General features: G+C 45.9%; 2 protein-coding genes across 3 annotated transcripts; one reads left to right on the top strand and one right to left on the bottom strand.

The window, feature by feature from the left end:
• The first annotated feature begins 1,250 nt into the window (after window positions 1–1,250).
• On the top strand, window positions 1,251–3,718 carry LOC136477621 (high-affinity nitrate transporter-activating protein 2.1-like). Its single transcript, XM_066475833.1, has 2 exons — window positions 1,251–1,548; window positions 2,393–3,718. The coding sequence occupies exons 1-2, from the start codon at window positions 1,398–1,400 to the stop codon at window positions 2,860–2,862; spliced, it is 621 nt and encodes a 206-aa protein (XP_066331930.1). The 5' UTR covers window positions 1,251–1,397; the 3' UTR covers window positions 2,863–3,718.
• A 204-nt stretch (window positions 3,719–3,922) lies between these two features.
• Window positions 3,923–11,975, bottom strand: LOC136477619 (eukaryotic translation initiation factor 4B1-like). Of its 2 annotated transcripts, XM_066475831.1 has the most exons (5): window positions 11,312–11,975; window positions 9,400–9,526; window positions 7,099–9,053; window positions 4,693–5,073; window positions 3,923–4,262 (listed from the first exon to the last, which is right to left on the bottom strand). In XM_066475831.1, exons 3-5 carry the CDS (start codon window positions 8,253–8,255, stop codon window positions 4,238–4,240), a joined length of 1,563 nt encoding a protein of 520 aa, XP_066331928.1. In that variant the 5' UTR covers window positions 8,256–9,053; window positions 9,400–9,526; window positions 11,312–11,975; the 3' UTR covers window positions 3,923–4,237. The 2 variants fall into 2 exon arrangements, with proteins under 2 accessions (XP_066331928.1, XP_066331927.1); XM_066475830.1 differs by having other exon boundaries at window positions 7,099–9,526.
• Between the last annotated feature and the right edge of the window lie 44 nt (window positions 11,976–12,019).

Genomic DNA, 12,019 nt, shown 5'->3' with positions numbered 1-12,019 from the left:
CCCTGGTGTGTACGTCTCCTGCATCACTGTATGTACGGAGTACATTTCTAATCGGCGAATCAATGCAAGGGTTTTGCCACGTCATTGGTGCCGGCATGCTGTCGCTCTGCTAGTTTGGTCGAAACAAATCAACAGGGGCCACCGTCAGCGACGAGTTCATACGTAACCTGAAATGAATTCGATGATCCAGTCGAAGATGTTGTGTCCGACTTCGTTCGCCGATGGAGCTTCGATTGTGTTGCAGATATTCTATGGATAGCAAGAAGGAACACATTTGGAGCTGGCCGTGGCCGACTGGCCGGTGACTGCGCAGATAAAGGACCGTAACCTCAGACGCGCGGAAACAGCACGTTTCGTCGCCGCTGGATCCGCGGCCGTACGATACGACGCTCCATTGTCATCATCTGCCTTGGGGGCTTGCGGCTGCGCGGCCGTGCTTTGCATTGCAGGCCGACAAGACCACGCGGTGAGCAACTGATACCTGTGATCTGTGAATGATGAGTGAATCTCCTGTACACCTTGTCGGCCTGGCCTGCCCGGTCACCGCGCCGCTGGAGGACATGCATCGCCAGCACGGCGCCACGAGACGGCAGCTGAGGAGCCGCAGTTCGTTCGCCCCCTGCGTGCCGGTTCGCGGATTCGCAGGACGGAGTCGGCCGCCGCAGTTGCCGCATCCCAGACGGCCGGGAATCTTTTGGGGCTCTCTACAAGCAAATCAGGTTCCGAAACATTATTAGACAAACACTCAAAATACAAGGCATATTCGTACTTTAGGTAACGCTATCGATACATATTTTTGTCTTCCCAACGATAAAAAAAAACTCGACCCGTAAGGGATGAAACCCAAAAAAACAACCATTTCTATAAATAGGTCTTCAGGAGAGATGATACTTAGATTTGGGTTATGTCTTTCCTAACATCCAAAATAGTTATTTCATATAGATACTCTATTATAGGCCATAGGCACTGTGTTGAAGACTCATTTTGAATTTAGGTTTGGTAACATGTCGGAGACGGACTTACATTATTAAACTGGCTGCTGCTGCCCTGCCCTTTGCCCTGCCTCGTAAAGCTCTGACTTTTGATCACATGATTGGCATCATGTTCAGCTTCACAATGAGTCGTACTCCTCGCCCATAGGTAGGGGCCACCACGGCCGCAAGGTCAACTACTCGCACCACAGCGCCTATATATTCGCAGCCCTGTCCGTACTCGTCCTCCAACCCAACCCAACCCAACCCAACCCCGACCTCGGATCCCTCATCTCGTCTCCGATCGACATCCAACAGCCACAGCAGCTAGACACCGAGCTGCCGGTCGAGCCAGCAAGTAGAGGCTCCGGTAGCGTAGCGTTTGGTTAGTTATAGCAAAGGGATCGGCCGGAGGAGCACGTAGCGATGGCTCGGCAACCAAGCATTCAGGCCTTGTCTGTGCTGTCGGCGCTTCTCTTCGCCGCCGCCTGCCTGCCGGCGCCGGCCGCCGCGGGGGTGCACCTCTCCACGCTGCCCAAGGCGCTCGCCGTCACCACCTCCGCCAAACCCGGCCAAGGTACGCGTCTATCCATCCATTCCCATTCTCATCCTGCTCCGTTATTCGGCATGCCGGCCGGCTCATAGTAGCACTTTGACTACTTGTGCCGCGAATGGTAGGCTGTGAACTTATCAGCCGACTTATCTAGAGTAAGTATTTTTCTCCTATAATAAAACAATTTTAGCTGGTTTATCAGCCGGCTTTAATACCAGCCGAATAGAACCTAAATTTCTACCATCCAATGTGCAGCGCTTTAACTACCCATGTTATTTAGACTTTTCAAAAATAATATATTGAAACGTACTGTAGGCAGCTAATTAACCCCACGAACAAGGATTGATCATGAATACGGTCTCTTAATTAGTAATATTTTTTTTGCATAAATTGTTTTTTTTACGAAAAAAACTCAAATGACATTGGTGCACGAAATCGGAGAATATGCTTCAGGTGCTCGTCTTTCTCTTAATTTCTTGCTGAGACAGCTGAACTATATGTTCGTCTGTTGCTTATACAAAGTTACAATGCGGCCGCGAAAGAAATGACACACTGAGAAAGATTTTAAAATCCATCTAGGGCGGCCAATAGTAGAATGGAGACACTTTCTCTAATCCGAGTGCTCTCAAGGGCAAAAAAAATTTGCAATCTCTGCCTTTGACAGTTTGTTAACTTGACTTACCGTACGTGTTAATTTGCGTGGAATATGACGCATTATCTCTAAACCAAATGTTTAGCTAGCTACTAGTTGTAGGATTCTACTTTCTCTACATAAGTAGTAGATAAATATTTTGAAACCTTGCAGTCTCTTTATATTTGTTCACAATTAACGAGCTAACTAAATATGTACACATGGGCATGTGCGCAGTCCTGCACGCCGGCGTGGACTCGGTGACGGGGACGTGGAGCCTGAACACCACGGAGCCCGCGGGCGCCGCCGCCGCCTACAAGAACGTGAAGGTGAAGCTGTGCTACGCGCCGGCGAGCCAGAAGGACCGCGGGTGGCGCAACTCCAACGACGACATCAGCAAGGACAAGGCGTGCCAGTTCAAGGTCACCCAGCAGGCGTACGCCGCCGCCGCCGGATCCCCCGACACCTTCCGGTACGTCGTCGCCCGCGACGTCCCCTCGGGCTCCTACTACGTGCGCGCCTACGCCACGGACGCGTCGGGCACCGAGGTGGCCTACGGCCAGACCAGCCCCACCGCCGCCTTCGACGTCGCCGGCATCACCGGCATCCACGCCTCCCTCAAGGTCGCCGCGGGCGTCTTCTCGGCCTTCTCCGTCGCCGCGCTCGCATTCTTCTTCGTCGTCGAGAACCGCAAGAAGAACAAATAGAGCAAGTGCGGCTGAGCGCCAAAGCGGGTCATCGTGCGCGCGGCGCGCCATACATATAATCGTCGTGCGTGATGACTTCTTTCCGGGCGCGACTATTTTGGTGTATGTTATGTTACTCTTCTGCAGTGTGCGTGAAAATTATGAAATAACCTGTACCGATAAGTGTCTCTGCTGATCCAGTTTGTAATGCGAATGGATTCAAAATCAGTCTACTCGAAACTCGGTTGATGGTTCATTGCCCACTTATTACAAATTTATTTATAGTTTATTTTGCAAGCAGAATGGGTACAAAAGCTCAGCGTAGTCCCTATTTACACATGATTTTTCTTCTTCTTCTGTTTACAAAAACAAAATTGAATAGCTTGGCTTAAAAACTATAATGTGATAGCATAAAATTTGCCACCTCATCTATTTCCCACTTAATTAAGTTGAATCTATCAATGAAATGGCAGGGCATGCGTCATTGACTTCCAATGCAAGATTCAATGCTCTTTCCTCTGAGCTGTTCTGAGAAGATAGTGAGGGAAGTATAAACTTCTTGAAGCTTGTAGCAAACATGACAGGGACAACAGAGATCATTCCATCTTAATATTAGAGTATGCAAAGAATCGTAAGCGTCGGATACTCCTTCAAACGCAATGAAGGGCCAACAAGGTTATGCCACATTGTTTCGACGGGTATTAGTCGAAACGAAGAGCCAATGAACATTGTCAACGGAGCAAGAAAATTGACGATGCGTGTGGATTGAAACAACACTATGGGCTAACAACGTCACAATCCTTGACAAAAAAACATATTTTCCACAAAGGCGAACCAAATCTTAGGTTTCCCTTTCAAGTTTCCAAGACGCAAGGAACTCGATTGCAGTGTAGTACTATACATGCAACAAGGAAACCATGCCAACAATAGAGGATTATACGGCAGCACAACACCAAGCATCCTGGCCATGTGGCTTCCTTCGGTATCTGGGGATTGGAGCCAATTCGCCCGTAGACTGGGGAGTAACACAGATTCATCTCCCTAATCTGGAGAGATATGGTCTAATCTACAACATTTTAAACAAGCCATTGACAAAGAATGTTAAAGCATAGTTACGCAGGAATCAACAATAATAGTTAGCCTATGAAAGGTTCAAAGCACCTGTTTTGACATGGAAGAGGAGGGCAAAAGAAAAATTACACGCAAAAAAAAAAAGGAAATGGAAGAAACACCATAAAGGTGATAATTAACAGCTTGGTGCAACGTAATCTGTATTGCCCACGATCCTCTCCGCTCTTCCAAGCCAAACAAAATGGGAGTCAAGTAGCAAGAGGAACATAACTTATTTTTCCGCAGTTTCGAAACGATGACAAAAAATCTGACCCCTATAGAGTTCTCACCACCTCTGTCCTGCGGGTGACCTGCAAATGGAGATATTATGCTTTATATACAAACAACTAAATTCACATGGCCACACTCGAGAAATGGTTTGTGGTAATAGAATTCTGAACTTCGATTCGTTGTATGTTAGTTATGTTGTGGTTTCTGTTGGACGACACATAACGAAACCAAACTTAATTAAGGGATATATATACACAGTAAAACATATGGGTACAATACTACAATGAGCAGTAACCTCACAGGTCAAAATCCAAGGACATAACATGTGGAAGAAGAACATGTGCTAAGGTTACATTATTAAATGATAATCGCAATTAACAAACAATGAAAAACAAGGACTATCCAATTAAATTTATGTTCATGTCTTAAGTTTGCAAGAATCATAGTAAGTTGTTTGTTTTGGTTCGAATCGAAAACTCATAACAAAACAAGCACAAGAAATTAGCATACCTCTCTGAAATTCTGTTGCCACCAAAAGAGCCTCTGTCTCTGCTCCCCTGAAACCCCCATCTTTCTTCAGTTGGTTTTGGATATTGCTCTGTGCCACTGCGGGAACGTGGCCTTTCCATGGACTCTTTTATTTGGGGTTCATCTACAAAATTAGTTGGCGGTGATGCTATAACCCTGCCTGCTCCAGAACCAGGTCTTTGCGAAAATCTGATCTTGTCATCCATCGCAATTCTAAGAAGTTCCAGCTGCTCTTCCATCTGAGTTATTTTCTCAGAGAGGCCTTTTGCATCTTCATGACTTATCTTGCCTTCACTTTCATTTAGTTCCACCATAAGTAGGTTGATCTCTTCTTTCAACACACTCTCTTCATTTGTCTCCGGTCTGAAATATCCATTTCCATGTCAAGTTCAATTGGAAATTATTCATAGGATATAGAAAAAAAAATGTAAATGTTTGTGTGATACGCATATATGTATTTAAACAAAAAAAACTAGCAAATTCATAATTCGGCAAAGCATGCAGCAACAATGAACTAAGTGGATCAGCCAAAAATAGGCAACTAACTGGATGAGTTCTTTGAAGGATTGCTTAATTTGAGTTGATCGAATTCTAGACAACGTACCCTCATAACAAAATCAGTTCACCCTTGTGACAGGCTATGCCACAGATTGACTTACTAATTCTTCTCAACACCAAAGCACAGACTTTGCAACCAAAGGGTAGATTATTGAAACAAGGAAAGTGAAAAGATGCATAGCTCTCCAAAAGACAAGCAATGGACCTCTGTATCTAAACTAAGGGAACTATTAAGTTTAGTAAAACTCTCACGATTCATTTGTGCATACTGCAGTCTGCACAGTTATTTCTGAAGGAATATAAAATAAAATTACTCGACACCATCTTAATAAGGTCAAGAACTCAAGACACTGGCAGTGGCAGAGCATTTTGAATACATTCTGATGCCGTTTTAGTGAATCAATAACGTAGACTTGGGAACTTTCCTAGTAAAACATTCATGATTCAGTGCTTATTCTATACAAGTGCATGGAAAGGCAAAATACTTTTCAAATGGCTGAGTAATGTCAACTATCTCATCATAAAGGACCAGAACCCCTTTTTTTTTTACCAAAATAGAACATTTATGGATTGACAGAGAACTTGCTAACCATGAAGAAATAAAAAGTTCTTATTGCATGATATTCAAACATTTTCTCCAAACAATACAGTGACTGAAGCACTAATGGCTTTGTTAGTGGAACGTAAGTGTTAGGATTACTGATCCATCCTACATGATGGCATGAGGACATGCTGGAAGTAGACATAGATGTTATTCCACAGGATCAGCAGGGAGTACACAAACAAGTTATTCCACATTGTTGTTATTGAAACCATATTACTCCATGACTCAGGGTGGACTAGTACTCCAAGTGGTAGATGATAATCATACTCATACAATACAAGGTGACTCAACCTAACATCATGTTTCCAAAGCAGATTTTAGATTGTAAACATATGAAACACCACACTATATAAACATACTACATGATACAATTTTAAAACACATTTCAATATAAACTTAGCATTAAAATCAGAACATTGTATGAAAAATACAGTTATTTTACAACAGAGGAATGAAAAATGAACTTTAAAGTATTTATTATCTTACCAGCAAAATTCTTAGGACTGCTAAAACTAAAAATAGAAAGATGATATATGTACTGCCAACTTAACAAGTGATTGGTAAAGAATTATTAAAGAGAAAGCAAAACAAACAGTTAATACAGCAACTCATCAGTATCAGTCAGAGTAGAATGGAGTCAAACAAATCAAAACCCTGATGCAACAGTATTTAGTATATGTACATATTCAGATTAACCAATCATGGAAACCGAAACGGTAGTAAAAGAAGATAATAAAGCTTTAACAGATCAAATGCAGCTAGCAGCAATACTTAACATATGCTCACAAGCTTGTTAAGTTTTTATTGACTGAAAAGGAAAAAATGAACACTCAGCTCCCAACCAATACTGGTTTGGCGTCCACAATAAACATTAGAAGCTCAAGGGAAATATGTAACAAATGCCGGCATCACTAACTCGCTATCTTCAAAAGGAGAATGTACAGCTATGATAATAGCCATAGCACTGTTATGGATGCCCCCGCCACTAAATAGTAAACTAACTTGTATTAGGTCATTTGTTTTAGTTGAAGCAACAACAAGGTGGCTATTAGCAGCACTAGGAAAATGCTCTAGCTAACTACCACAAATTCAAGCAGAGTTCTAATTATACCAAAACCAAATATACGAGCGTGCAGCGTTCCTAGTCTTAATTATTGAATTCACAGGCGAATGCTAATGGTGCATGCTTTGTGAGAATCGGCTCAGATCAATATATGGGCATATACCTATCAATACGGCGATGCTCCAGCTCTTGGTCAATCTTCCTCCAGTCCTTCCCTTTCTCTTGCAGAATCACCTCCCTTGGCTTTGCGTCACCAAAAGGATTCGTCTTCGGCCGTGCCCTAGGTGCGGCTTCAGTACCGGTGGCTGGTATTTGTGACCCGGGGCTCCCAGGCCGTGACGATTGAGCACTCTCTGGCCTGCTCGACTGCGAGCTGGTGGGGCGGCTAGTCCTCTTCTGATCAATCTCAGTTTCTATCTTCTTCCAGTCCAGCCCCTTATCGGCCAGCACGTCCTCCCGTAGCCTCGCGGCTCCAAATGGGCTCGGCCGGCTGCGTCCCGCCTCAGCAGGTGGGGTAGGGGTGGCCGAGGCATCACGTTTGGGCGGATCGAGCACGATGCGGGGCCTCTCACGCTCGCCATTGCTCGGCGCGGCACGGGACCAGCGGTCGGAGGAGTCGGCCGAGACGGGCGAGTCGCGGAAGACGCCGCCGCTGCCGCCGGAGCCGAGGCTCGGGTAGCGCGACGGGCCTGACGGCGGTGGCAGCTTCTTCCCGCGCGACCAGTCGCCATCGTCGTCGGCGCGGCCGACGGACGCGGGCGCGCCACCCCCGAGGCCGCCGTACCGGCTCCGCGAGCCGGAGTCGGCGGGAGAGGGCGCGAACGACTTCTTGCTCATGGACCAGTCGCGATCCTCGTCGGCGCGGGAGGGCATGTCGAGATCCGAGCCCCTGCCGGGCGGCCCGCGGCGGCCGTCGTTGTCAAACCCGCCGCTGCCGCGGTCCCCGGAGCCGTAGGAGCGGAAGCCGCCGCCGAGGCCGCGGGGCTGGTCGAGCTCGTCCGCGGACCGCTCCCTGGGGCCCGTGGGCAGCATCATCATCTCCGCCGTGGTGAGGCCCCGGGGCTCCGGCGGCGCCGGCGCCTGCCGCCGCCCCGGGACGAACCCGGCGAACTCCGAAAGCGAGAGCGTGGTGCCTTTGCTCTTCTTCTTGGACTTGCCGGCGGCGGCGCCCGCGGCGGCCTCGCGGAGGCTGGGGAAGCCCGCCGCGGGGGCGGGGGTGGGGGCCGGGGCCGCGGCGGCTTCGCGCTCCTCCTCCTCGGCGCGCTCGGCGTCCAGCGCCCACGCGCCGGCGCCACCGAGGCCGCCCCAGGGGTTGGACATGGCGGGGTCAGGGATCTAGCAGGGTTACGCGAGATCGCGGAGGCGAGGGAGGGAGGGGAGGCGCAGCAGGCTGGAGAATGCCGATCGAGCGAGCGGGGTGAAAAGGCGGGCGCGGTGCGGTGGACGGCTAAAAGGCGTCGGGCGCAGCGGCGGGCGCGCGGTGCGTCATGCGTGGGACAGTGGGGCCCCGGTTGGAGGCGTGCCGGGCCGGGCCGGGGCCGGGGCCGTGGCGGGCGTGACCTGACCTGACCTCGACTCGCCTGTCATGTCACCTCGGCTCCTCTGCTTCGGTTATTGGGCGTGGTGAGGATAGGAAACCGGCCAGCGCCTCATCTATCGCCGCCGGCACGATGGATCGCAGACGGGATTAGCACGTCGTCGTCGTTTCAGCGGCGTTTGCTTGGCCAGTTGGCGGCGCGGTTGCAGATCACGGGCTGCTGGTTTACGAGACTGTCATTGTACGTACGTGATTGAACGACTGGAAGACATGGCCGCACCGCAGCCGCAGCAGCAGTGTCGGAGCAAACGGCGGCGGGGCGGTGGTCACATTTTTTTTTTCGAATCGAAAAAAAAAGCACCACGAAACTGCGGTCATCTTTTTGGCGACGGACACGGCTGACGACGGAACACGTGGCTTCATCTTGCTCTCCATGAAAATTTCAACCTTTTCCTCTCTTGTCTTGGAAAGTTGGAATAAAAGAGAGTCGGCGGCATCTTTGTGGAATAATCTTCTCCGCAGCGGAATAACTTTCCGCACCGGCACCGGAGTTTGTGTTGCCATTCTGCTCCCTCACAGCCCTTAAAAAACTCATATTTTTATAAATATACAAATATTTTAAATTTAATTATTTTACAGTAACTTTATTTGAAGGTATAAACTCCCATTTTTTATAAATATAAAAATGTTTTAAATTTAATTATTTTATAGTAAATTTATTTGAAGGTATAAATGTTGATACTATTTTTTATAAATTTGATTAGAATTAAGAAAAGTTGACTTGTTCTAAATCCAGAACTATACTCTTCTAAGGGCGGACAGATGGAGTTGGAGTCATGCTCATGCTCATGCTCATGCTCGGCTGACAATGAATTCCAGTAGTCCTTTTCAAAAAAGAAAAAGAAGAAAAAACAGTAGTCATCTGACCTCAGTTCTTCATAGTGCGTGAAGTCCTCAGGCAGTTTGGTACATCGCCCCAGTATGTCAGCGTCAATGGTTAGGTATTTGCGTTGCGTTTCAAGTTGTAAATAACTTCGACTCAGTACATCGCCCCCTATATGTAATGTAAGCATCAATGATTAGAGAATTTTAGTTGCATTTCAAGTTGAAAACCCCTTCTGCTCGTTTCATTTTTCTAAGATGATGATGAGATAGCAAAGTCGCAAAAAGAAACGAAGACAGCGTTTCTGATCAGTTTATTGGCCAAAGAGCAACTCAAGGTACAAGAGAGGAACATATGAAAAAGGTAGCCGTGAAACTTGTTCGGTGGGTTGTAAAGCCGTTGATGCTGATTTGTGTGGCTGATTTTTTTTAGAAAAAAATACTGTACTATGACTTATAAGTCAGCGAATAAGCTGGCTGATAAGACCAGCCAAACACTACCTTTGTTGCGAAATGTATAGTAGAACAGGCCAATAATCTGGCCTGACCTGTACACAATCAAACGAGTACTGAATGATCTTTCAAAAAAAAAAAAAACTGAACGCCAGCATGAAGACTTTCTGGAGTGTTCGGCTGGCCGGCCGGCCGGCCCACTCACGGAATCACAGTGATTCCAGGCAGAACAATATTTCTCTCTCACAACAATTAGCTAAAATAGTGTTTTGGTTTATTTTCCAGTGCTGCCGAAGAGGTTTCGATCGATTAGGCGTTTAGTTTTTCTGTTCGTGCACAGTACTTCCGACAGGAACAGGAGTATTGTTCACTGCTCAGCCATGACGAGTAGTAAAGCAGGTAAGAAATCCAAATAGCTTAAACCAATCTCAATTCATGAGAAACACTACCTTTATAGTTGCACAGATGTAATGAATTTCAGTATCCACAACAAAGTTTTTCATTGACATCAAAGATGACGAAGCAAATCCAAGGATATGTCTAGTTATACAAAGAATGTCAATTACAGTCCATGCACATACTGGCCTGCTGCTCAAAGGAACCATCTCTGCAAGAAATACTCAGCTACTGTCCACTGAAACGGTGCTCATCTCCACAATGTTAAACCATCTTATATTATAAGAGACACACGTTTCGTAATACACGATGGAACAGTGCAAGCTCATGATGCGAATGTCAGAAGGTGTGAAGACTGAAGACATGAAGTAGCAATAGCATTATCAAACATAGCAAGCCAGTAACAAGGAAATGGCTTGAGCTTAACAGAAAAACACCCTCTAGTCCAATGACAATTGAAGCAAGTGTGGAATAGTGTGGTTGGCATGCATAGTTACATTGAGTTAGCCACCTTAATAAACAGTAAATAAAACTATTTAAAACGTGTTAAATTCCAACATAAACTGAAGCAAGCTTAATAACCACAAACCAACATTCCATGAAAAAAAATCGAGTGCCCAAGAGATGGCCACATGTGTAGTTGTTAATTTGCCGAAGTTTGATTTAAATCACGAAACATTAACAGAAGAATCAAAATAGATTCACCAAGAAAGTTTAGCAGCTGGAGTGAAGTAAGCCTTCAGAGATCTGACCTGGTCTGTATGATTAAATAGTTTTCAGTTTCTGGTGCATTACTTCAGACACAACTTAGTTTTTCGTTTCTGGTGCAATACTTCAAACACAGCAATATAATAGCCTAATTCGAGCCCCTTAATTTCCCCTTTAATACTGAAAGATGAGAAGTGAGTCCACAAACATCAACAGCTATACAAACAAGAATGTCATACCAGCCCATCTTCATACTGTTCTGCTGCTAATAGGACCATTTCTGAAAGAAATACACAGCTACTGTCTAAAGAAAGAACCAGTGGTCATCTCCATAATGCTACCCCAGCTTTAGAGCCACAAACAAATGTAATAAACACTGGACAAGAGGAATAGAGCTCACACTCATGATGCGAACGCCAGAAGAGGTGAAGTAGCATCTCCATAAGGGATGAGTGTCACCTGTGGTGTTTGGCAGGGGAGTCGGGACTTCGAGAGTTCCTCTTCAGATCATTGATCTCAGTAGCTTAGGCTCTGGTGGTCAAGTTTTTATTTCCTGTTTGCGGTGAGTTTGTTATCTGGTGTAGGGAGTTTTGGGTGTGTGGGTTTTTGGACTCGGGTTGGGCCTCTGCTCTCAGCTTGTTGTACTTTTTTTCTCTATATTAACAAAACGACACAGCTCTCCTGCGTAGTTCGAGAGAGAAAAAAAAACAGAATAGAGAATTATTACATTACATGAGTCTTAAACATGGAACACCCAACAAAATACGACTAACAGCTTCAGAAAGCAGCATATCTGCTACTGCTAGGACACAAGAACACAATCAATGAATGCGGTTGCTATACACAGACAGAACTGCAATAACCACCTTAAACCTCTAAGAAAACTTCTACTCCAGCATAAAATAAAGCAAACATTCCACGAAAACAATCAAGTGACAAATAATGGAATAATAAGAAAAGACATGATGGCTGCTTGCATAGTAACTAATTTGCAATAAATTGATTCATATCACAAAACCATTATAAATGAATCAAGATAGGTTTGCTAAGATAGTCCAGCAAGCAAGACTGTATCCGTTTTAGTGCTGCATATACTCTAATAAAAGGT

This window comes from Miscanthus floridulus, chromosome 8 (genome assembly GCF_019320115.1).
Source record: "Miscanthus floridulus cultivar M001 chromosome 8, ASM1932011v1, whole genome shotgun sequence".
NCBI lineage: Eukaryota > Viridiplantae > Streptophyta > Magnoliopsida > Poales > Poaceae > Miscanthus > Miscanthus floridulus.
The sequence above is the reverse complement of the archived record's forward strand: the minus strand, read 5'-3'. Positions and strand labels throughout refer to the sequence as shown.

What these genes read in the sequence shown, in the direction of transcription:
- LOC136477621 (XM_066475833.1), top strand. Translation starts at nt 1,398, where the DNA reads ATGGCTCGGCAACCAAGCATTCAGGCCTTGTCTGTGCTGTCGGCGCTT. An exon ending in CTCCGCCAAACCCGGCCAAG is followed by an intron (nt 1,549 to 2,392) that starts GTACGCGTCTAT and finishes GCATGTGCGCAG; the next exon opens with TCCTGCACGCCGGCGTGGAC.
- LOC136477619 (XM_066475830.1), bottom strand. Translation starts at nt 8,255, where the DNA reads ATGTCCAACCCCTGGGGCGGCCTCGGTGGCGCCGGCGCGTGGGCGCTG. An exon ending in GAGCATCGCCGTATTGATAG is followed by an intron (nt 5,074 to 7,098) that starts GTATATGCCCAT and finishes TGGATATTTCAG; the next exon opens with ACCGGAGACAAATGAAGAGA. An exon ending in GGCAACAGAATTTCAGAGAG is followed by an intron (nt 4,263 to 4,692) that starts GTATGCTAATTT and finishes CTCCATTTGCAG; the next exon opens with GTCACCCGCAGGACAGAGGT.